General features: G+C 33.9%; 3 protein-coding genes across 6 annotated transcripts; 2 read left to right on the top strand and 1 right to left on the bottom strand.

The window, feature by feature from the left end:
• Window positions 1-1,311: 1,311 nt before the first annotated feature.
• LOC18100029 (uncharacterized) lies at window positions 1,312-5,059 on the bottom strand. 2 transcript variants are annotated; one of them, XM_052453937.1, is made up of 2 exons: window positions 4,583-5,059; window positions 1,312-4,450 (listed from the first exon to the last, which is right to left on the bottom strand). In XM_052453937.1, exon 2 carries the CDS (start codon window positions 3,308-3,310, stop codon window positions 1,619-1,621), a length of 1,692 nt encoding a protein of 563 aa, XP_052309897.1. In that variant the 5' UTR covers window positions 3,311-4,450; window positions 4,583-5,059; the 3' UTR covers window positions 1,312-1,618. The 2 variants fall into 2 exon arrangements, with proteins under 2 accessions (XP_052309897.1, XP_024459787.2); XM_024604019.2 differs by having other exon boundaries at window positions 1,312-3,310.
• Window positions 5,060-11,903: 6,844 nt separating this feature from the next.
• Window positions 11,904-17,114, top strand: LOC18100028 (uncharacterized). Of its 3 annotated transcripts, none has more exons than XM_024603357.2 (11): window positions 11,904-12,384; window positions 12,495-12,794; window positions 13,493-13,559; window positions 13,648-13,707; window positions 13,796-13,874; window positions 14,102-14,147; window positions 14,232-14,330; window positions 14,479-14,547; window positions 14,658-14,982; window positions 15,628-15,722; window positions 15,831-17,114. In XM_024603357.2, the coding sequence occupies exons 2-11, from the start codon at window positions 12,507-12,509 to the stop codon at window positions 16,887-16,889; spliced, it is 2,187 nt and encodes a 728-aa protein (XP_024459125.1). In that variant the 5' UTR covers window positions 11,904-12,384; window positions 12,495-12,506; the 3' UTR covers window positions 16,890-17,114. The 3 variants fall into 3 exon arrangements, with proteins under 3 accessions (XP_024459125.1, XP_024459124.1, XP_024459123.1); XM_024603356.2 differs by having other exon boundaries at window positions 11,906-12,384; window positions 12,500-12,794; window positions 15,589-15,722; XM_024603355.2 differs by having other exon boundaries at window positions 11,906-12,384; window positions 15,589-15,722.
• A 521-nt stretch (window positions 17,115-17,635) lies between these two features.
• On the top strand, window positions 17,636-21,532 carry LOC18100027 (uncharacterized). Its single transcript, XM_024603089.2, has 6 exons — window positions 17,636-18,145; window positions 18,744-18,911; window positions 19,012-19,131; window positions 19,671-19,847; window positions 20,273-20,437; window positions 20,671-21,532. The coding sequence occupies exons 1-6, from the start codon at window positions 17,897-17,899 to the stop codon at window positions 21,322-21,324; spliced, it is 1,533 nt and encodes a 510-aa protein (XP_024458857.2). The 5' UTR covers window positions 17,636-17,896; the 3' UTR covers window positions 21,325-21,532.
• Window positions 21,533-24,220: the final 2,688 nt, after the last annotated feature.

Below are 24,220 nucleotides of genomic sequence, written 5' to 3'. Positions count from 1 at the left end.
CCATCTTTTTTCTCTCATCCATTTAAAAATCATGCTAGTCATTTAAAATTTCAGAGTTGTTCTCTTATTTGTTAAGATTTCAACCTTGATTCTTGTTCATTTAATTTCTAAGTTTTGTTCTTGGTTTTTTTGTAAAATTTTGACCTATTTTCAATTTCATCATTCAATCCTAATTTGTGATATGTTATTTTTTTTCTAATTTGGTTCTCATTCTTTTAATTTTTTTGGTTCTTTTGTTAAATTAATTTTTCTTTTTAATTTCACCATTCAATAAAAAAATTTATATTTGTCCTCTAATTTAGTTTTTTAATTCAATTTTGATCCTCATTCTTTTAATTGTTATTTTTTTTTGTTTTAGATCATTTTGTGTAATTGAATTTTTTTTTTATTTTATCCTTCAACATTTGATTGGTTGAGAATTGAGCTTTGTATTTTTCTAAATAGGCTACTTTTGGCCTAATGACCTAGGTCATGATTTTGAAAAGTTAATGCGGGTTGACATTGTTTTTTTAGACTTATTTTCTTTTTTGATTTCATCAATCGACTTTGTTTTTTTTTTTTTTTAAAAAAAAAGGGATTTGTGATTTTTTTTTACATTTTATTCTATATTCGGTTATCCTAATCTCATGACCTAAGCCACGGATTTAACAGATTAACCCAGGTTGGCTTGAATTTTTTGGAGTCACTTTTTTAAAAACAGAATTATAATCTTTTTTTTTTCTTCCTTTAAAATTTGGTTCTTTTTTAAATTAACCTTCATCATCTTTCTTGTTTTGGCTTTTATTGGCTATCCTATTAGCACAACACGAGTTGTGAGATTTGGCAATCTTACCTAGTTTTGATTTTTTTTTTTTTCAGTTTCATACTTCTACAATTGGTTTGTTAAAAATCAGGCTCTATGATTATTTTTTCATTTGCTTTCTGTTAGGTTATCTCACCTTTATCACTTAGGTTATTACGTAGGTTACAAGTTTGTTATGTTAATTCTAGTTAATGCGGTTTAATTTTTTTTATTTTAATTGTTCTTTTATAATTAATTGAGTGAGAATTAAATTCTATATTTTTTTTCAAGTTATTGAGGTCACTTTTTATTTGATTTATATATTATTATTGCTTATTTTTTTTTATTTAATTAAATAAAATCAACTGATTCAACGAATATATGACCTAAATTATAGACTTGTTTTGTTCTTTGAAACATGTTTACTACAGCTTAACATTTATATATATATATATATAAAGGAGAGGAACATGTTTACTCCGTAGCACGAGTATACAAACCCTAAACGAAAGGAACACGGGGACAGGAGATTCAATAACATGCAAGTATGACCTTGCCAGGCCCTCATTTTTTTTTATTTGTTTGTTTATTTTTCGAGTAATAAGTTCGAGTCATTAGCGTATCGAATGGCATATTATGTTGCCCAATCAGCAACTAAAAAGATCAAATCTTCATCGGACTTCCAGAAACCTAACCAGTTCCACTCCCCAGTCGTCCATATTAGAGGCAAGGCATGATCATGCTTTCCGACCACACATTAGATCCATTCAAGATAAGTGGGAAAAAAAAAAACAATAAATATCTTAGGCACTAAACACGTTCAGGCACAGAAAATCGTCAGAAAAAAGACCACCATCTTCTCCTCCCATTGCCCCTTTGGTTGAGTTGGGAAGAGCCAGAAACTTGAATTTGATGCAGGCCTCTCCCAGAGAAATTGCAATGACCATTTGCCCGTCTTCCTTGAGGATTGCCCCACCACATCACAAAGACAATACCCAAAAGGCTAACAAGGGGGGCAGCAGCAAGCAAAAGCCATCTCCTTCCACTGCCCTCTCTGCCAGAGCTATTTAAGGGCGGGCCCACATCTAGGAATCCCCTCCCTCTTTGACCATGTTCAAGAGGTTCATCTGAGACATCCGATGAACTGTCCTCGCTAACTTCCTGCCGCTGAATACCATGCATCTCCATTCTGGTACTAGAGTTTTGCCGACCCTCCTCATAGTCTTTATCATCGGTTGGAAATTCATACCTGCAGAGAGGACATGAATTTCGTGCACTCAGCCAAGGCAATATACAGTAAGGGTGGTATAGGTGAAGGCAGGGAAGCTTGTTAACTTCAGTGCCAATTGGCAAAAGATCCTTGCAGATTGCACAAGCTAAACCATCATGCTTCTCATGTTCCTCATTGATGATCACAAGTGGTAGATTATTCACAAAAGACACAGCTGCAGGAGGTGCTCCTCTCCTTCCAATATCAGAACGAGCAAGAGCTTCAAGCAAATCCCCAAAGCCTGTGGCATAATCTCCGAACTCAGAATTCCACATGTGTCGTGGTAATTCTGATTCTTCCAAGTTAGCTAAGAAGCCATGGTTATATGCTTGTCTACTTTGCCTGGTTCTCCGGCGATTCATGCCCTCAAATTCCGGTGAACGAAACTGCCTGCGCCAACTAACAGGGCCATTACCTTCGCTAGGACTTGAAATAAACATATTTCGAAGTCGAGCTCCAGCTTCTACCGATCCAATTGTGTCTTCCTCAATATCAGCCTCTTCCCATTCCTCATCTTCTTCATCCTCTTCCTCTTCTAGGTCATCAGAGTTCCATTGGTGGAGACCAGCATGCATTGGATCTATGTCAGTATCGCTGTCAAAATTGCTTCCCTCATCTGCTTGAATAAACATTTCTGTGTCCAGGACACTATGTCCATCCACAGAAGCATCAGAGTCTTCACCATACACACTTGAAGAAATGGCATCACTCTCACTGTGAAAAACCCGGTACCTACTGGATCTGAAATTAATTTCACTCTCCCCATAAAGAGAATCCACATTATCAAAACTCTCACTTTCAGAATCTGAAAAAAGATGCTGCCATCTTCGAGAACTACTTGGAGTTGTACGAGAGCTCGTACGCTGTAACAACCTAGCAGAACTATCACCATCTATAGATCGATCCTCATTCCCATAAATGGTGTTGTGGTTTTGCCTAGCCAAATTAATCACCTGAGAAAATTGTTGTGAGAAAAGGGTGTCAATCGATTCAGAGCTGCTGTACCTGGTTCTTCTTCCTCTGTGAAGCCTCCTCAAATGAGAATCTCGAGTAGGGGTCTCAAGATCTTCAAGCAGCAAAAATTTACAGTGCCCACATATACTAATCTCAAGATCATCATTATCAGGTACAAGAATACTTCGGCACAGAGCACATAATGCTGAGTGGCTAGGATGGTCAGCTACAAAACCACCATTAACATGGATATGAGCAGTGGACAGGGGCACGTCCTGTGAAGTTCTTTGCAAAACCCTATCCATCTGAAAGTATACCAAGGAAAAGAAAATTGTTCAAAGACATGAGAGATAAGCAGGATCTCAAGGGCAGTTAGTTATCATAATATGCACACCAATTTTTTGGATAGACATTGTGGGAACAAAAACTGAGGATTGGAATTTTTTTAAGGGTTTCAAGAATTTGTAGTTTGTTATAAAATCAGATAGCACCCCTTTATGGATTTCAATATCTTAGCCCACAGTGGATTCTAGTTTTTTTTTCCCCTTCAATTCCCTCTGCTTGTTCTCCATCAGCAACTCTTTGCAGTACAGCATAAGAATCAATGAATTGACTACCAAATTAACTATCCACCTTAATCCCTCGTGCTAATGTTGATCGAAAACAAATATAACAAATTCACCTTGAACGAAGGCCTGAACAAGAAACTAAAACCATGCACAATTATTTTCCTCAAGAGATAATGTCGCTGGTTTCAAAAAGAAAAGGGGGAAACCAATATTGTTGCCTTGTTGGAAGAATAGTCCTGTGAAAGAAATACCCAAAGATGACTGAGTGCTTCTATGCAGATGACTCCAATGACAACCACCTATCATACTAGACCCCGCAGAGATTTTCTCAATAAAAATAAGGTGTATTCAAAGAGCATATGAAACCAGACCCAAGCACCCTCTTATCTTAGGATAATAATCACAATAATAACACAAAAGCTTCCATGCTTTGACTTCCACTGAGTAACCTCTAACAAACACCAAATCACCACCAGCAGGATAAGATGAGAAGGTTTAGCTAAGTAGTTGTTCACAAACTCATATAAATCTGTTGAACTGAATGAAACTCGATTAGAATGACCAAATCCCAAGAGGCGATGAGCTGGAAACTTGAGAACGGAGAGGGCATATGCATTGGAAATCTTCAAAGTAGTTGCTCGTTAAAGACCTCGCCTCCAAATCCAATAAGCAAAGCCCATATTCTCTCATCAGTTACAAAAGCAAGCATGCCAAGATTAATAGGGGGTTGCAGCACCACTCAAAATATTTTAGCTCGATTATTGCACACTGAATACAATAGCCATTAGCTAGGTAATGTGAATTTTGGTTGCATACGAATTCAACCAGCTAAGGAAGACATACCGCAATTTTTTTTTTCTTCTACAATTATCAATACTGCAGTCAGTAATTCACAGACAAACAAATAGATGAAACTGAAAAACTATGAGATTAATTGCAAATAATAATAATAACAATAGCAATAAATAACTGGGAAATTGTTGAAAAAGGAAAATTTTAAGAAATTACCGGAAAAATCAAGAAAGTGGAAAGAAACCGATCTTGACAGCAGTGACTCCAACTGCAAGAGATAAAGCAGAACACTCCCTTCTTCAAATAAGAATGGGAAGAATCCAACAACACCACATAACAGCAATTATATATATATGGAGCAAGAAGTGGCAAAAATGGATCTAAAAAAGAAGAGAAAGAGAGAGACTTTTTGGTAGAGCAAGCAAGACGGGAAATTCCAACAAGACAAGACAAGACAACCACCGCAACTACACTGAAAATTCCAACAACAATAACAACAAACCTCTTTTCTTAGGGGGTGATTAAAACTCCAATAGGGAGAAAGGAGGACATTTTCTTAGAAATTGATAGAGAGAGTAGAAAAGGAAAGGAACGAAGAGGAGAAGAAAGGGAAAGGAGGCGCGTGAAATTTCTCTCTCTTATGATCATGGTGAAGATTTTAAACAGAGAGGAAGCAGACTAATAAACAACCAAACTACTCCTGACCTCACCTCGCTTGACTGACTATAAAAATTAAAGGGAAATTACAATCTAGTCCCCAACTTATTATATCTTTCATGTGTCAGTCCCCAATGTATGCCTTCTTTTTCTAAAAGGAATAATTACAAACAAAAAAAGAAAAACCTCGGTACTTTTATCTTAATATAATTTTTCTTTTGTACTTTTATAAATTATATTTATGATTAAAAAAAAATTAAAAAAAAAACAAAGAATGTAAAAGTGTTATTGAATGTGTAAATTACATGATAAAAAATGAAAATATAAAAGAAAATTAAAATTTAGATCAAACTATAAGAATTTTTTTGTAATTATTTTTCTAAAATATAAACTCAACTTGATATGTTTTTAACAAAATAATTCTGGCTTCTCGTTTTTTTGAAGTAATCCTCTAAAATATAAAATTTAGATTTTTTAAATATTATTATTTAACAAAGTGATTCTCATCTTTTAAATATGTCAAAAAAAAATATTAAATATATCATGAGAAGCAAGTGAATCTAACCATTTTAAATTATTGAGATAATTATAAAAAACAAAACTTCAGGTACTAAAAATGCATTTTCCTTTCTAAAACTTCACGCTCCAGCCAGCTCCGCTTCCCATCACTTTTTTTTCCCTGCTTTTTTTAAAGCTTTGGATTTTTTTATTTTAAATTGATTTTTTTATATTTTTAAATTATTTTAATATAGTAATATAAAAACATTTAAAAAATAAAATATATACATATTATCTTAATATATTTTTAAACAAAAAAAATACTTTAAAATAAACACCCTCTATCTTCTTTGTCAGTAAAAATTTTAAATTCAATCACACGCGCCACGGCTGACATGAGTCAATGGGTTGGGCCGGGCCCTTTTTCGTTTTTCTTAGTCGCGGCCACGACTGGCATTCCTGTTTTTTTTTTTTTTTTTTTTTTTCAGGTTAATTATCTGATCTTTGATGCTTTAAATCTCAATTTCTAACTTGCCAACTACTCGTGCATTACCACGGTTTTTTTATTTAATTTCTTTTATATTTTTTTACTCGATTATAATTATAATTTACCATATGATAAGACTTTATGTTTTATAATAATAAACACACAAATACCTAACTTGTATAAAAAAGTTCTAATGCAGGGAAATATTCACATACATAAGAAAAACTAAACATCCGTTTATGCTAATTGCATATATTATATGATAACTAATTTTATTATAATAAAAAAATCCGTATATTATATACTATACTAGCATGTTGGCATGATTTGAAGAAGTGGTAGCAATAGTTTGTTTAGTAGAGTGTTAAGATAAAGCTATACCATCATATGTGAATAAATATCTTGTTTAAGAATGAATATTACATAAATTAAACAAATAAATAACATTAGCATATCCAAACAATCGACTATTTTAAAAATTATAATTCCATATCATTTGCTCCAAAAAAAAATGAAATACATATTTAACATCACACCAATGTCTTCATGTCAATTCTAAATAATATTTTACCAATAAGTTAGCAAAAAATATTATATTTGATTTTGTATAGTTAGCAAGACACATTAATGCATCAATTGTACTAAGATATAGAATTTTAGGACCAAAAATCTCTTCATTATCTTCTTAAGAATGAAAAAGATCATTCTTTATATCAATGAATCAAACTACCATTACCATCAGGGAGTTTAATAGATGTGCTTTATTCTTACAATGATGTTTTAACACTTTTGTATAAGGGGATTGATGAGAAAAAAATATTATATTTAATAAATGCTTGATATATAGGCCGAGATAAAATTTTATCTTTCCAAGATTTTTTAATTTAATTTTTTTTATTAAGATATGAAACTATTTCTACAAGCTTTTCATGAGTTCTTATAATATTCAAATCATCACCATACGTAGTAATAGTAAATCCAACTTTTGATTTCCTAATAAAAACACATTTTGTCTAATAAGATTATTGACATATTTTTCTTTAAAAAGATATGTTTTAAGACAATTGTATCATATTCATCCTGATTATTTTAATCCATACAATGATTTTTGTAATTTAATTGAATACATTTCTTGAGGTTTGAGTTGTATGTTTCAAGATTTTTAGTCCTTCAAGAAATTTAATTGAATACATTGTTTTATCATATTGACAATTAACAAAACATGTTATGAAAATAATTCTAGTCAATGATTCAAGATATTTAATAATTGAGGAGATTCAATTCCAACATAAATTCATAGTTTTTTTTTATAGATGTAATTTTGTATTTTATGGTGAGGTAATTGGAATAAATATTGCACAAGCAAAAACTCTCAAATAGAATATATCTTGTTTTTGGTCAAAAACTATTTGTAATAAGAAGTATTTATGGTAAACAATTGGCTTAGTTCAAATTAGTGTTGTGGTATTTATGTAATATAGCAAATCCCTAAGAACTTGACAACATGGTTCTTATGAATAATGGTCTAATAGTTAATTACAAATGTTTAATTAAAGATTCTGCTAAACCATTTTATATATGCACATTAGCCATAAAATGCTCAATGATAATTTCAATTTCAATTGACTTGTAATATTCATTAAATAACAAAGATGTAAGTTATACTGTATTATTAAGATGAATTTTCTTAATTGTATAATCCAAAAAATTATGCTCTCAATTAGAGTATCTATATAAAAAGTCTTGAAAAATGTGCAATAGTTTGAGTAGATACAAATAAACATATCACCAATATGTTGACTAGTAATCATTTTCTATTGATCACAGGTTGCATGTGAAAATTTATTTGATAAAAAAAAAATCTTTTAATTTTTTAATGGATCTTCATTTAAAATTTCAGTAATTATTCTCATTATTATAACACCAGTTGACCTAGACAATCATGTTAAAACATAAAAGTCTTTGAATTAAATAACTTTTTATTAATCAAAATATTGAATTCTTTTGGATTAATATATGTATAGTATAATCCTGAAAAGAACGATGACAACTTTTCCACTATATATTTCTTGCTTGAGACAAGCAATGTAATATAAAGAAATCATGTACCAATCTCATTCATGGCCTCAATATGATAACCATTACAATGTATATTTTTAAAACTAAGTAGATTTTTTTGTGATATTCTAGAAAATAACGTGTCGCTTATAAATAATTTTGCTTCTTTAAGGGACATGGCATGTGCTATATTTTAGCCTTCAATTATATTTTCAACACCAAATATTGTATTAACATTTGCATCAACTAATTTAAGTTGAGAAAAATATATTTTATCTTTGATGATGGTGTGTGTTGTTGCAATATCTTCCACACATGAATTCTCACCATTGACTCCAAATAAGTTCATATTTATTTAAAAAAAATAAATAAGAATTATAAATACAAAACAAGAGTTTTATTTTAGTTATTTATTTAAAAAGATAATACTTTGCATGAAATACAATATACCAAATTGAAAGATAACACACTAAAAGTTAAAACTATCCTACCAAAAAAACATACTAGATAACTTTTTTAATATATAAAATATTAACCAAGATGAATTTTTTTATTTTTTATGAAACGATTATTTGTTTCCATCAACATTTTCAAAGAAGTCAAAAGCATCAAAGTGTATCCCAACAATTATTTTATGTATTTTTTTAGGGTTTATTTTGTGAATCTCTCTTCTTTCCACACTTCTCATTATTTCTTGACTTCTTAAAATTCTAAGTTGTTATGAACACCATGAAACTCAAAGTTATTATAGCCACAAATGGCCACTCTCACAGTCATAACTATGACCACATCCACGACCATGCTCACGATAATAAGATATTATAGTATTCACTTCAAGGGATGGCTCTAAATGAATTGATCTTAATTGATAATTTTTTTTTAATCAAAAGCAGCAAGAAAACATGATATCAAATTAGGATATTTCATAGAACTATGCTTATGGTATTCTTGTTGTAGGAGCATATTAGAAGCGTGAAAAATAGTTTTAGTTTTCTCCAGCAAGCCTTCCTTAGCCATATTTCTTTGTATAATTTTAATTGAGAATTAATTCAAAATACTTTGATTTTATAATCTTGCAACTACAAGTAAATCCATTCACAACGAGCTCATGAAATTATTATTTTCTTATGATGATCACTCCTTTCTTTTAAATTTCATAGCATCTTGATAAATTTCAGCATTAACAGTCCATAGAAAACAATTTTTACTAGATATATCAAAGCAGCAAACTCAAGCTTTGTGAGATTTAACATTACCGAGCTAGTAGATGATAATTTTTTTTAATAGTTATCAATTATAGTAATGTGTCAGACTGGCAAAAATATAAATCATATCATAAAAACATTGTGTAATAATAAGATCTAAGATAATTGAGAAAATTTTAATTTAAAAACAATAAGAATTAAAAGTTAGGTGAAGATTACGAATTTGAACCACATGAACAAATATTTTCTTTATCCAAGCACACATCTTCATTATTAAGGGTCTGTTTGGTATTGTGGTAGCAGCTGTGGTTCAAAATGCTTTTTACTTAGAAATGCATTAAAATGATGTTTTTTTTATTTTTTAAAAATTATTTTTGAAATCAGTATATCAGAACAATCTAAAAACATAAAAAAAAATTAAAATTTAAAAGCACGTGGCAACCGCATTCCCAAACGGACTCGAAAAGTCACATATGCAAAAACACTACAAGACATATAACAACAATACATTTAAACTATATATAATATTCTTCATGAATAAAGCCATATTTGAGAGACTTAATATAACGAATATTTGTCTTCTTCGAGAGATGAAAGAAATCATATAAATTTATCTTAACCGGGAGACTAAAAATCACAAGAACTTGTTTTGACACCAATCTTACAAACAAAATGAAATTAAGATTGGTTTAAAATTGAGTATAAAATCAACCAAGAAAAGACAACTATTAATGTCAAAATCCAACGCAGTATGAATTGATAGGTTATGAAAAGCTCGCGAAGACTCTGTCTTTAATGCTACTGATTGGTCTTCCTGTCAGATTATTTCAAAAGAGCTTTTGATCAGCAGCATGAATTTGAAAGTTGCAGCCTCCTCCTTCTAGCTCTCATCAAATCAGGATACAGGTACACCTCCACTATTGCTGCCGATGATATGACAACCTCCCCCACCGGGAATCTTAAGGATAAATCTTGACGGGGGCTTCTGATCCTATTTCTTGAGAAGGAGCCCGTGGTGTGATCATGGCAGACATGAACGGCACGGTGATCAACGCTGAATGTGCTCATCGACCACTACAACATGCTTTAGATGCCACGGTTGTTGAAGATTTTGCACCCCGGGAAGCTTACACACAGCTCACTCCTGCCAACAAGTGTTCTTTGATGGTAATGCCTAGTTGTTAATTGATGTCGTTTGCAACAAGCACCGAGGCTCACTCCATCCTTCTAGACACTGTCAGGAATATCAGAACTCCTAGTTTTATTATCTCTTTTCATTTTATGGAGAGGTTTTGTAATTAAGATGTCTTAATATAACATGAAAAGTCTTAATAGATCACATTGATACTCTTGTCTGTTGGGTTTGAGATAATTCGGAAGATCTCAACGAATTCCTTTTTAATTCAACCTGTCTATGTTAAAAGAAAGAAAGAAAGAAAGAAGGAAAAAAAATCTATTGAGAATTCGATGAACATGCAAAGATGATAGAGTATATAAAAAGATAGTGTTTGGTATGCTGTAAAATAATGAACTTAGATATGATAATTTTTTTTGTGAGATTGTTTGATACATCTTCGGATAATACAAAAATATATTTTTTCATGTTCAAGGTTGTTCAAATGCAGAAATTTTAGTCTCACTGAAAAAAAAATAGGACAAGTTTGTCTAATTTTCTACATAAGAGTGAATCTAGTTGATCCGAGTCAACATAAAATAAAAATAATTAATATTATAGTTTTAAAACCCAACTAAGAACTGATTCGAGGCAAAACTTGAGTCACTAGTCGAGTTGACAATTGATCCAGGTAAGCGTTAGGATAAAAATAATTATTATCATAATTTTAAACTCATACCGGAGGTCGACTCAAGGCCAAACCAAGATCACGAGTCGAGTTGACCATTGACTCAGGTCAATGTAAGGATAAAAATTATTATTATTATAGTTTTAAAACTCGACTCAGGGGTCGACTCGAGGCTAGATACAAGTCCAGTTGACCATTAACTTGTGTCAATGTAAAGATGTAAATGATTATTATGATAGTTTTAAAATTCGACTCGGGAGTCGACTTAGGAACATGCTCAGGTCACAGGTCGGGTTGACCATAGACCCGAGTCAATATAAGGATAAAAATATTTATTATCATAATTTTAAAACCTTACTCGGGGATTGAACCAAGACCAAGTTTGGGTCATGAGCCAAGTTGACCGTTGACTGGAGTAAACATAAAGATAAAATGGTTATTATCATAGTTTTAAAATCCAATTAGAGGGTCAACTCGAGACAAGACCCAAGTTTTATAAGTTGGGATGGTCAAAGGTTGAGTTAGCAGTTTTAGTCCATCGTCTTTTATGCTTGCTTGGAATTAAGATTGAGGTTGATTCTTATTAAAACTTGAAATTTTTTTTTAGTATTTTAAATTGATTTGATTTATTAATATTAAAAATAAATTTTAAAAAATAAAAAAAATATTATTTTAATATATTTTTAATATTATTACTTTTAAAACAGTAATAAATAAATAAAATCAGGACAAATGAGGAAAACAATAGTATAGTCGCTTTTATTAGCTGATTCGTTTCTTGTCTGGTTGTGTTCTGGCCCTTCTGGGTAACCCCACACGCACTCTCTCTCTGTCTCACTCTGGTTATTGCAAAGCAGAAGCTTTCGAAAAGCCTTCATTTCTTCATCTTTATTATTATTATTATTATTATTACTATTACAATATATTTATCCTGTCATTACTCTTTGATGGTAAGATTATCCTATATTCACCTGCCAAATGCCACCTTTGCTTGCATACACCAAGATTTCATTTAAAACAATCAGCAAAAAACAGCTATCGATTAAGGGGTTTTTATGCCTTTACCCTGCCTGAAAATACTGCATCTCTCTCACTAAAATGGAAAAAAACTAAACCCCATTTGTTTCCTAGCTGTACCTCTTCAATGTACCCCCTTTTCCATTCTCATTTCTCACTGTTTCTCCGGCTGCTTTTCCTTCTATAAAGCTCAAACAATCACACCTCAACCAAACTCCATTGCCATTTTGCACTTGCTTTTTCACGTTTTCAGGCAGAAAAGAAACCTGGGTTGTTGTTCTTGTCAAACTTGAGGTGGGTTTTTATGATTATTTTACTGTAAAGGTGTCCTCTTTGAAATGAGTAAACACAAAGGTACAAAATTGACAATGTGGGTTTGTTTCTTTTTTGGTTTTGTTGGCTAGAAAAGTACAAAAATGAAGAGTAGGAGAATGTTTAGAGAGGGACACAGGAGGAGTCCTAGGATATCTGCTTTGGATGTGTGGAAGGCTCAGCCACTGAGTAGGACCACTGTTGCTAAAAAAACTAGGCTTAGTAGGAGCATTACAAGCACTAGTACCAGTACTGTTGCTAAGGTACAAGACAAGGAGTTGGAGCAGCAAAAGGAGAACCAACCTGAGGGTCCAGCCTGTAGGACAAGGGCAAAGAAAAAGAGGAAGCTTAAACCACTTCAAGATGTGGCTTCTACTCCCAATGCTCAACAGGTTTTACTTCTCTGCCTGCCTCCATTCCTTTTTTACTTTTATTTGTTCATTTATTTATTCAAGGTTGTTGGAGTGGTGGGGTAATAACAATCAGCTTCATCAAATTCATTGTTTTATGGAAATAATAATCAGTGATGAGTATTTTTGCTGGTTTCCTGCTCACTATAATTTGAGTTGTTCACGCCCAATTGTTCTTTTATTTGGGATCTAACTTCTAAGCTGTTGGGTGGGTTTTAAAGAGGGCTCCTAATATGGGTGAAAGTGGATGACTATTACATAAATTCATGAGAAGAATTTGTGTTGTGCAGTTGGAAATAGCAGTTGATTGACCCCACCCAACATTTCAGCTCAAGTGCAGCATATGGGTTTACATGATCATCACTATCTTTTTTGCTTTCATTGTAATTCTTAAGGCAGTGGGGCTCCTTCAGGATTTTTTCTCTTCTCTCTTCTATTCCTTTCATTCTTCTTTGTCCAAACCTCCAAAGGGAATTGTTTACATTGTGTTCAAATTGAAAAAGCCTTCCACTTTACCATGACATGCAGAACCTGTTCCTATAGATTGGTAGTAACTAACCAGTAATTTGTGGTTGTCATTATGTGCTTGAGCTTGCCGTTGCCTCTTGGTCTCTCCTCGTGGCTCAAGAGGTTGTATAGATTGATAGAAAGTCTTCATTGTTCCCTGAGTTTGGTTTCAGGAGCCCAAGTCAAGTGATGAATCAGATGAAAGAGAACTAAGTCAAAAAGATCATCCAATCAATAGTGGTAAGCCTTTTTGCTCCGTTAAAATGTAATTGCAAACTGCAGATTTCAGTGACACTGACATCGTATTTCACATTCCTTATTGGACCAGATGAAGCCATTTTGCAGAAAAAAGATGGCCCAAAACAGAAAGGACAAGCTCATTCTCCAGGTTACCTTCCTTCTTCTTTTTTTAATTAAATTTGTAATCAGATCTCCAAGTTTCTCTGTTTGTGACTCTAGTTGTTCTCCTGGATCAGATCAACCATCTAGTTTTTCATGTACATCATGGGTGCCAGAAAAACGAATACTTGAGCATATCGTTGACATATTACAGAGGTGGATATTTTTCTGAAGTATTTATATCATTTAAGTTACTGAGGAATTCTTGTATGCATCAAGTACTTAACATCATCAGTAATTCGCAATTATAGTTTCCTTTCTCGTGTCTTTTGCAATTGGTGCAATGACACAGCTGTTGAAGTTCTTGCTGAGGGGTCCATTGCAGGTTGAAAACAGTTTCCTTTCTTGTTCTGACTTTTGTTTCTTATTTTTCCATCTCTTAGGAGAGATACCCATGAAATATTTGCAGAACCAGTTGACCCAAATGAGGTTGGTAATGATCAGAAGTTTCCTTACTTATCAAGAATGTTATCCTTTCTTGTTCATTGTATTTATGGAATCGCTGCTAATAAGGTTGAGGAGTATTATGAAATCATCCAAGAGCCTATGGATTTCGGCACCATGAGGGCTAAACTTCATGAAGGAATGTATAAAAGTCTTGAACAATTTGAGGTTTGCTCCTTTATCAAGCATTAATTCTCTATTTATGATTTTGAAGGTACAATTGTTTTACAGTGTTGATGTGTGAACCATGTAGCTTCCAGACAAGAAACTGCTATTCTTCCCTTTTCTGATTACAAAATTTTTAATTGTTATGCAGCATGATGTGTTTCTAATATCCGGAAATGCAATGCACTTCAATTCCTCTTCCACCATTTATTTCAGACAGGTATGATTATCTACTACCTGTCAAACAACTCAATCATATTCAAAGAATTCTGTGTAGATAAATTATGAATTTTTGACCTCCAACTGAACGTCAAAGCTTGGTTTTTACAGGCTCGTGCCATAGCTGAATTAGCTAAGAAGGTTTTCCATGTTCTGAAAACTGATCCTGATAATTTTGAACTGGAATTCTCGGGGACAAGACGACGAAGTGGTAGAAGGCCCCAACATGAAGTCAAGGGTTCAACTTATAGCCCATCCCTTAAGGTTGCGAGGAGTTCAAAATCCAGCAATACCAATACTGCAGTTCATGTATCCCCGAAACCCACCCCATGTTTAACAAGTTGTTCATCAAGTCTAAAAAGAGCGATCCGAGTGAACTCTGCATGCTTGGGCATCACTACGCATTCTGATGCAAGAGATGATGAAGTACTTTTTGGTAAGAAGTGAATTCTGTTCTGACCACCTCAAAATCAAATTTCTTAAGGTCTTGTTTTAGGGAAGGGCAGATCCAACATGCACAAAGTATGTTAAAGGTTAATCTAGAAATTTCAGAAATTGCTTTGGAAAATGCTGTTTATAGAGCCACATAGTCTATGGAGTTCTCCATATGTGATTTGTCCATTTTTTAATATATGGAATCCATATCATTAAAGGTAGGAACTCTCTTTTTGTCCAGAAGGAGCTCTCCTTGTGGGTTGTCATACACTTAACTGACTTGCATTCACTAAATTAAAGGGATTCACTAGGTTAATGATTTTATCCTCTTGACATGAGATCATAGTTGGATCTGCTCCACAAGGGAAAAGGCTAGATTGTTCCCACTACACAATTGGTTGTTTAGATTGTGCAATTTTGAAGGTTTCAAACTCTCAAGAATAATGAACCTGTGGTCTGTGAGGCTCTTCAATGTGGATTGTACACAAATGGATGGAGCCATAGGCTCTAACAATAGGGACACAGAAATGCAGAAAATTTTCGTTCTCTTCATGAAGTTGAATTGTGCAAATTTCATAACATGTTTTAATTAGCTCTTCTTCAACAGGTTCTGGAGATGGTAAAAGATTTGGTTTTTCTGAAACAGATAGGCGCTCTACATATAAGCCATGGATGTCGTTCCTTGATGAGAGCTATCCAATTATTTCATCAATTTATAGTAATTCAAAGCCACTAGTGCACGTAAGTGACTTACCTGAGAGAACAGTTCTGTTTTCTATCTATGCTTCCTGATATCATGAATTAGTAGATACTTCATGAGAGATGACACTATGTTCTCTCATGGTGTAGGTGAATCAGCAGGAAATTGCCTATCATAAAAGCTTATTCTTGTTTGTTAAAGACGTAGGACCAACTGCCCAAATGGTTGCCAAACGCAAGTTAGATGGATGGCCGACTACCGCTGCCAATTTTCCAACTCCAGGTTCAAACTTTTGGCTTCAGTCTCCAAACTGTCAAACTTCTGCGGCATCAACCTCTGCTCAGTGTCCACCTACTCTTGATGCTACAATCACAGCTGCATGCCAAAATGTAAGCCGGGGTGACAGAATAGACATGTTTGATGTCGATAAAGGAGGTGTTGCTTATGCTGGTAACGACTTTGGCATTCATGGAACTTCAGAGAAAGTGGCACCAAATGGTAATTGTTACAGTAACTTTGGTTCCATTAGCAGTGATGCTTCCTTTTGTAATGACACGGATGTTGCCAGTGTCTCAAGGAATGAAAAGCCTCGCCAAAATCAAAATAGAGGCCTTCAACAGGGTTCATATTCTCCTGTCGCTGATGCCAGAGATCTGAATCTTTTAGCTGCTGGTTCAAGTAAAAAGGATAATGGATCGGCAATGCATAAACTGGAGAGAAGCAAGATGGATAACAAATCACAACCATCGGATTCAGGTTTCAAGGGTGTTAGGTCAAATGCTTTGGAAAGCAGGTTGAGTGATACTTACAGTTTATCACCATCTTCATGGCCCCTAAAGACCACTGGCATGTCAAGTTTTAATCGACATATTGGCAATACACATAGTCCAAGTACACAATGTCTGAGAGGTGACGATCAAGCCCCAGCTGCTCAAGTTCCAAATCATGGACTTGGCAGTTCGTCCGAGACAATTCAGGACTTGAAACCTAGCGAACAATTGACACCTGTTTCTGGCCATTTCATCTTTGATCTGCCATTTTTTAAGACACAGCTTGACCAGATAAATTCTCCGGAGCAGAATAGATTTTTGCAGCATGGTTCAGGTATGCAGGGATCTTTTCCGAACAGAATAGGTGAGACTTACAATGATAGCCGTCCACACTCCTCGTTGAATACTCAGCATACTAACTTGGCTCTGCAGCTGTAACATAATGGCACTAAAACATGAAGAACTCATTGGCAGGAAACATGTTTTACTTCTTGTGCATATAATGCTAAGGCCTTGCATCAAAAAAGGGTCCTTTGTTGTAAAAGAAGGCAGTGATTGCAGCCTCGTAGGAATTGCTTTGTAATTAACTATGATTATACATTGGTTGTTAAGAAAGACGTAAAGCAAATCTCGTAGTTTATCAAGCAAGCATCCATTTCATCCTTGGTTTGAACTTGGATTAATCTTATGGCAAGATAAAGAACTTGAGAATATGCTGTCAAAAACTAGAATCCAATCTCGGGGCTCCGGTCTGAACTAGTAACTTTTACAATAATAAAAAAAAAGGGCTGCATAAACAAAGTATAAAGAGAAGGCAAGCCCGTCAACGAAGAAATAAGATAGGTGAGACTCGAACAAAAAATCATAACTGGAAAGTTGCGCTGATAGACAGGCAGGCAAACAGTTGGACTAGTTTCTTCTTACAAGTGTGAGTTTTCTTGAAAAAAGCAAAGGGAGAAGATGAATCTTAAGCCTCCCACATTAAGTGTTCAAAATATGTAGCACAGTCATACATCATTTTATTTTATTTTTAACCTAACAGTATCTTTGGACCAGCAGTAGATCAAGATTAAATTCCATTCCTACAATTTTTATATGGGGTATCCACACCCGAACTAGGGCATTCACAAAACTAAGTAGACTAAGTAATTGTATATTTGGAAGGAGCATAGCCGCCAGTCAATGCAAACCATTGGATCATGATAACATGAAAATATATGTAAGTGTATCTTAAGAGGATACAAGTGGTGTCACATTAGCATTCCTCATGGTAAATGTCTTGTATAAAAAACAAAGTAAAGGTTCGTTGGACAAATCCAAAAACAGAGAGACGGTTGTGGGCTGTGGTGATCTTCCTCTTCCTTGATCACCACCTCTACTTGTCATCGTGGCGGTGGGGGTGGCTGTAACGGCCAAGAACAAGTTATTATCATTAATAAAAAGAGATGGCATATAGGAGAAGACATGGAATTACCAGGACATCAACATTCAAAGAAGAGATTCATCACCCACCAGAACAAGACAACCACCATGAAAACATCAACAAAAATACTAATATCAATGACGACACTTTTCTTATAACATCTTCTTCATCTTCATCTCTGGCTGCTCAGGCTATTAGGGCATCTGCTGCTCATCGTGAATCATCCCTTTCTTCTGCATATGCTGGAGATTCTATCCCTCGGAGATCTAAGGTCTTCTTTATGTCTTTTTTTTTCGTGTTATCAAGAACCCAATTTCGTTCTTTTGTTTCTGTTTCATTTAGGATTTTTATCTGTCAAAAATGAACATGGATCTCGTCTTATCTGCATCTCTAAATTGATCTTATCAATATATTTTCAATCCATGATTACATACTGAATTGGTTTTGATCACTGCTTCAGTTTTGTATCCTTTATTTTTATGCATATTAAATGTTGACAATGAATTTGCAGTTATTCAATAATGTTAGAAACGTTGAAGATTTTATAGTATTTTTCGCTAGGATTCAATAAATTTGATATGCTTTTAGTCTCTAAGCTTTCCTTCTTGGTTTGGCAAAAATTCAGGAATTGATAATATATACTTAGGGTTAGGGGATTTCAAACTAGATAATCATGCATCCAGAGCCTAAATCTTTGAGTTTTTTTTGACTGGATTTATGCCCTTGTTGGCATGATTGTACATATTGGAGTCTAGAACGATTACTATAGAAAGATGACGGAATTGGTTTGCATGTCTTTGCATTACTAGCTTTACTGCACATAATTCGTACCCTGTAAATTTGATGAGGCATGATGCCTGAACATCTAGGTGTTTGATGCATACGAGGACAAACCGGGAACAAATGATTCGAAAGGGTTTTGGGGTGTCCTTGCTCGGAAAGCAAAAGCGATTCTCGAGGACGATAATATGTCTCAACAATTTGAAACACCAGAAAGATCAAGGTTCCAGATGCCAGATTCCTCTGCAGGTGGTCAGGTGATTACCAAATTAACATTTGAGTCCCACTTATTGCAGTGAAGAAAATCGGAGAATAAAAGGGCAAGTGTCATCAATTGATTGTTGTAATATTTTACAGTATTCATACCGGACACCTGAGGGCTTTAGGAAAATGGATAATCCTGCAATACGAAAGGGCTTGGATAAGATTACATCTTCCCTTAATCAAATTGGTGACACCTTTGAAAAGGCTTTCGAGGTAAGATGTTTTGCTTCCTTTGCAACTCTAGGCAAACTTATCCATTGTGTTCACTGTACAACCTGTTTTAGTTCCTGATCCTACTTGATGAGCTCATTGATTGCATATCTATATCTTGAGCAAAGCATCTAAAGGGTTTTTCTTTCCCTACTTTCTTCCATTTTTAACCTGTGGACAATCCTCTAACATGGCCATTGATGTTTAGGTTCCATTTCTATTGCTGAGATTATGGTAGTAAACCCAAGTCTCTATTAAAAATAACGGTTAGCAATTAAATTGAATGTTGTTAATTAGTGATCAGATTTTCTGTGAGAAGGAGAGTTTGAATTGATCCAATGTCAGATTTTTTTCTACTCTTCTTCTTTTCTGAAATACTGAATTAATAAGGTAGATTCCAGAAGAACTGATAAAATAAGTTCTAATGATGCTAACAAGTATGTTTGCAGATTTGCATTTCTGGATGAATCCGTCATACATTTAAAACTTATCAATTATATAAATTATATTTTATTGCTTCAATATCTCTACTTATTTTCCAGGAAGGTCGCACTATTGTGGAAAATAAGACAGCAGATATCATCCAAGAAACTCGCAAACTGCAAATAAGGCGAAAAGGTCCCGACGCATACAATCAAAGTCCTGGTGCAAATAGTTCATGGATGCAACAACAGACACAACCTCTGAACCATGAAAATCAACTGAAGGCATCTCGCGACGTAAGGTGGCAACTTTGTATTTGTGGGTCACTGGTTCATGTGGAAAAGTTTTAAATGCATTAATTTGGAAATCGAATAAGATTTAAGCTCTCAACTAACCTATTTAATGCTGCTATGCAGCATGTCACTAAATATGGAGGTCTCTATATACAAGATAGATTATTGTGGCTGTGTGAAGAATATGATTTTTTTTTGGTCCCCATTTGTCGACTTAGATTTTAGCCTATGGCTTGGCCAAAGTAAGGCTTTCTGTAATCGCGGTTGTGAACTGACTCGGTTTGCAGCAATTTTAGAATATGTTAAGAACAGGATAGGAATCGTATCATCAGTATTCACTCCAAATTATTAGCTTCAGCAAAAGACAGTTGTGAGCCTATTTTCAATCTCCTAACTGGTGAAATGAATGATTAGCCTTCTGTTCACAGGTTGCAATGGCTACTGCTGCCAAAGCAAAACTTCTTCTTCGGGAACTAAAAACGGTTAAAGCAGACCTGGCTTTTGCTAAACAAAGATGTTCACAGCTGGAAGAAGAGAATAAAATGCTTCGGGAGAGCCGTGAAAAGGGCAGCAATGTTGACGATGATGATCTGGTAATGCACTCTTGTACTTCATTGTGTTTTTATCTCACAAGGTTCTCTGTGTAGGACCAATGCATGCTGTTCGACCTAATTTTGTAATCTATGCTCTCTTTGTATTGTTTTCCGCTAGCTTCTGTATCTGCAGGATGCTTTGATGAATCTTTCTTCTTTAGCTGTTTTAAACTGGAGGAGACAATTGTGACAGTCTATTGATTACTATTTGATTTACATATTTGCTATGGCAGATCCGCCTTCAACTGGAGACACTTTTGGCTGAGAAAGCTCGTCTAGCACATGAGAATTCTGTGTATGCTCGCGAGAACCGCTTTCTGAGAGAGATTGTTGAATACCACCAACTTACAATGCAGGATGTTGTTTATTTGGACGAAGGCAGTGAAGAAGTTACCGAAGTCTATCCCTTTACGAAGATGCTTTCTGTTTCTCCACCTTCGCCCACCTCACCTTCTGACACCACATTAAGTTCACTATTGGAAAAGGAAATCTATCCCGTCCCTGACCTCCCGCAAGAAACACAGGAGGTTTCAGAAAGTGATGTCCCACCAAATGCAGGTATACCGGCACTCAAGGAAGAAGAAGAAGAAGAAGATACAGGAAGCGATGCCCCCCAAGGTGCAGGTTTACCTGCACTGAAGGAAGTAGAAGATGCAAGAAGCGATGCCCCCCCAAGTGCAGGAGTTCCTGCACTCAAGGAAGTAGAAGATACAAGAAGTGATGCCTCCCCAGGTGTTGGTATCCCTGTACTTGAGGAAAAAGAAGAGGAAAAAGGGATCCCTTCAAACAAGGAAGAAGAAGAAGAAGAAAAATGTACTTCAAAGTCTGCAGTGCATGAGGAGGAAAAAGCTAAAACACCCTCAGCATCGTATGGCGTAAATAAGTAGTCCTATTCATCTCTGGCATGCGGTAGTCTTGACTCAGATTGGGTTTCTTACCGTTTATTTCTTGGTTGTGTTTGATAAAGCCAAGGTTTTTGGGGGAGATTTTTTTTCTTGGGCAAACATTCTTTAATGTTTTATGAATGTAATTGTTTATGCAATTGCGTATTTGTTATCAAATAAAAAGTCTGATTTTCCTTTTCCAGATAACAAACTTGAAATTAGAAAATTGTTTGATCTATGAAATATTAAAATCAAGTGGTTGCTGTGCATCACAGGGTCCATCATCTACTAATGGCTCTCGGCAGGTCAGCAATAATTCTGTGCCCTGTCCCCGTGCGCTTGAATGTTCGTATAGTTCTGTTTATTTTTGTATTTTAAAAGTATATATAAAAAATTTAAATTTTTTTATTTTAAATTAATATTTTTTTATGTTTTTAGATCATTTTGATGTGCTGGTATAAAAAAAATTTTAAAAAATAAAAAAATATTATTTTAATACATTTCTAAATAAAAAACAATTATAATTACAATCTCAAATATGCATAGAATGAGGTTACGCTCACATGCTATGCGGGCTTTGTCAATTCACCAATTTTAGAGAGAAAAAACCAGATTTTGGCCTAGACAATGAGTTAGTCGATGAGTTAGTTGGTCTACCTTGAATGTAATGTTGTTATGTTAATATTTATACAATGGTATCTATAATTTATTTTAATCAAACTTGGTTTTAATTAAATAATGATTAAACCTTCCAACTCGATTTGATCACATTAATTCAATTCCCACTTAATTTAAAATATGCACTTTAAGTTGGTGAGAAAAAAAATCATTATAATGATAATAGCACATAGAAGCTTTAGTCAATTTCTTTAAGCGCATACTTCAAATTTTAAATTCACAATCAAAATTATTCTCATTGCTAAGAATCACGTTGATAATGTTGAACATATTTTTTAGTCAATTTTTTTTATATGATCCATTGTGAAGCATAATTAAGGTAACTAGTTAAAAAAACCTAAAACTCCTTGGAAAACTTTTTTTTTTTTTTTGAATTCAAGGAAACTCCATCCTCTAGAAAGCGCACTTTGTAGGTCCAGGTGAGCGAGTAAAACTCCGGTTGTCCCAAGTTCTTACAAGAGGTGCATGTCTTGACTCGAACTCGAGACCTGCTGTACAGATCTCAAGCCTTTTGTCATCGCGCCACGCCCTTTGGGGACTCCTTGAAAAACACTATAGCTCCAAAATGTAATAATTGTGTTTTTGCCTCTCCACTCATAAACCTTAACATTGGCTTCTCAAGACATTTAAGTCTTTTTACGTGACCCATTTATCATTATCAAATTGTCCAAGAACAAATAAGTCTTTTCCCTTCTTGATTGCACAATGAAATAACCAAAATATTTTTAGAAACAAAAAATTTAAATCTAGCATCTAGGAGCATTTTTGTATTTTTATAATGGTATTTCTATTATTATAATATCAACTAAGGGGTAATTTAATATTTGACCAAATATAAAAAATAATAAACAATTAAAATGCATAGTAAAATAACAAAAATACTCTTAAAAGCAAAAGATTTAAACTTAAAGTTGGCTTTTTGGTCTTTTCATAATAGTTTTTGAGTGATTATTAAATCAGCTCAAGGGGAATTTAACATTTGAATAAATAAAATTAAAAAAAAAAAGAACAGGCACATGCGAGGCACCTGAAGGTCGAGTGGGAGACGCCTACACCCTTCAGATGGCGCGTGTGGAGTCTCAAGGCCTCCAAAAATGTCAATCCACCATGTTGTTGTAAGTGTCACAATATCATGTTCTCTTTAGAGTGGCACATGTCGTCATTGGTGGTTCAGCTAGTTGTAAATTGATTTTTTTTCTTTTCTCTCTCTTTCCCTGAAAATTATAGCTTGACCCTCTTTATTGTATGTATTTCAACTCTAGTCCTTATTCTTTTGATTTCTAATTTTTATTCTTGGCATTTTTGTATAAGTTTCTTTGTTTGCAATTTCGTCCACAAATTCCAATTTGACATGTATTGTTTTTTCCAAGTTAGTCCTTATTCTTTGGTTTTAAATTTTTTTCCTTTGTCCTTTTCTAAAAGTTTTATTTGTTTTCAATTTCATTCTTGAATCCAAATTTATGGTATTATATTTTTAAATTGTCCTTATTATTTTGATTTCTAATATTTTTTGGCCCTGTTATAAAAGTTTAATTTATTTTCAATTTCATCATTCGATCTAAATTTATGATATATTATTTTTACTGATTTGGTCCTCTTTATTTTTTTATTTTTTTAAAGTGATTTTTCTTTTCAATTTCACCCTTCAATCAAAATTTTATTTTTATTTTCTAATGTCAATTTTGATCCTCATTCTTTTGATTTTTGTTTTGTTCCTTTTGCTAAATTGTTTTTTCTTTTCAATTTCACCATTCAACCCAATATAAAATTTATTTTGTATTCCAGTTTTGATCCTCATTCTTTTAATCACTATTTTTATCATTCTTTTGTATAATTGAAATTATTTTTTAGGAATTGGGTTTATGGTTTTTCAAATAGGATATTTCGGATCTAATGACCTGGATCACGAGTTTGAAAAGTTAATAAGGGTTAATATTTATTTTTTAAAATAAATCAGCTTTATAATTCTCTTTATTCATTTTTTTAGGTTATTCCAATCTCATAATCTAGGCTACAAATTTGACAGGATATCCTGGGTTGACTCAACCTTTATTACTGGGGTTACAGGTTTGTTGTGTTAACTCAGATTTGGATTGACTAGGGCTAGTTTTTCTTAGGGGTGAGCAAAAAAACCGGAAAACCGAGAAAACCGAGAAAACCGGAAAAAACCGAATCGTAAAAAAAAACCGATTAAACCGATTAGAAAATCACAAAATATTTC

This window comes from Populus trichocarpa, chromosome 6, assembly GCF_000002775.5.
Source record: "Populus trichocarpa isolate Nisqually-1 chromosome 6, P.trichocarpa_v4.1, whole genome shotgun sequence".
NCBI lineage: Eukaryota > Viridiplantae > Streptophyta > Magnoliopsida > Malpighiales > Salicaceae > Populus > Populus trichocarpa.
Note: the sequence above shows the minus strand (reverse complement) of the source record. Positions and strands in the feature narration are given on the sequence as shown.